This window comes from Eimeria mitis, genomic scaffold (genome assembly GCF_000499745.2).
Source record: "Eimeria mitis Houghton genomic scaffold, Emh_scaff489, whole genome shotgun sequence".
Classification (NCBI taxonomy): Eukaryota; Apicomplexa; class Conoidasida; order Eucoccidiorida; family Eimeriidae; genus Eimeria; species Eimeria mitis.
Genome location: NW_013573189.1, coordinates 6,038 through 6,463, shown reverse-complemented (window position 1 = coordinate 6,463; position 426 = coordinate 6,038). Strand labels below are relative to the sequence as shown.

The following is a 426-nucleotide window of genomic DNA, read 5'->3' as shown; positions in this document are numbered from 1 at the left end:
AGATACAGCCCAGGGGGTCGAGCTGCTGCAGCAGCTGCAGCACAGCTAGGGCTTTGTCTTGTGTAGGAACGACAACAACAACAGGCCGCAGCAACCCCAATGGGTTTGCTGCTGCTGCTGCTGCTGCTGATGCTTGCTGCTGCTGCTGCTGCTGCTGCTCATGCACCTGCTGCTGCAGCAGCAGCAGCTGCTGCTGCTGCTGCAGCGCCTGCTGCTCGTCTCTTGTTAACACCTCCAGGGGAGGGAGCGATGCATGCCGCAGCCCCTCAGCAACAGCAGCTTTTAATAAAGACAAAGACACGCCTTCAGGTGCTGCTGCTGCTGCTGCTGCTGCTGCTGGTGCTGCTGCTGCTGGAGCTGCTGCTGCTGGAGCTGCAGTGCTGCGCACCGTCTCCTGGCTGGTGTGTCCTGTTCGATCCCTCTGTG

General features: G+C 60.6%; 1 protein-coding gene across 1 annotated transcript in view; it reads right to left on the bottom strand.

The window, feature by feature from the left end:
- EMH_0013990 (uncharacterized protein) overlaps window positions 1-426 on the bottom strand; it is a gene marked incomplete at both ends in the record, with an annotated part of 5,203 nt that overhangs the window by 2,788 nt on the left and 1,989 nt on the right. Inside the window, one exon of the mRNA XM_013499976.1 lies at window positions 3-408. Coding sequence (XP_013355430.1) covers window positions 3-408 — 406 coding nt within the window. The remainder of the gene's footprint in view (window positions 1-2; window positions 409-426) is intronic.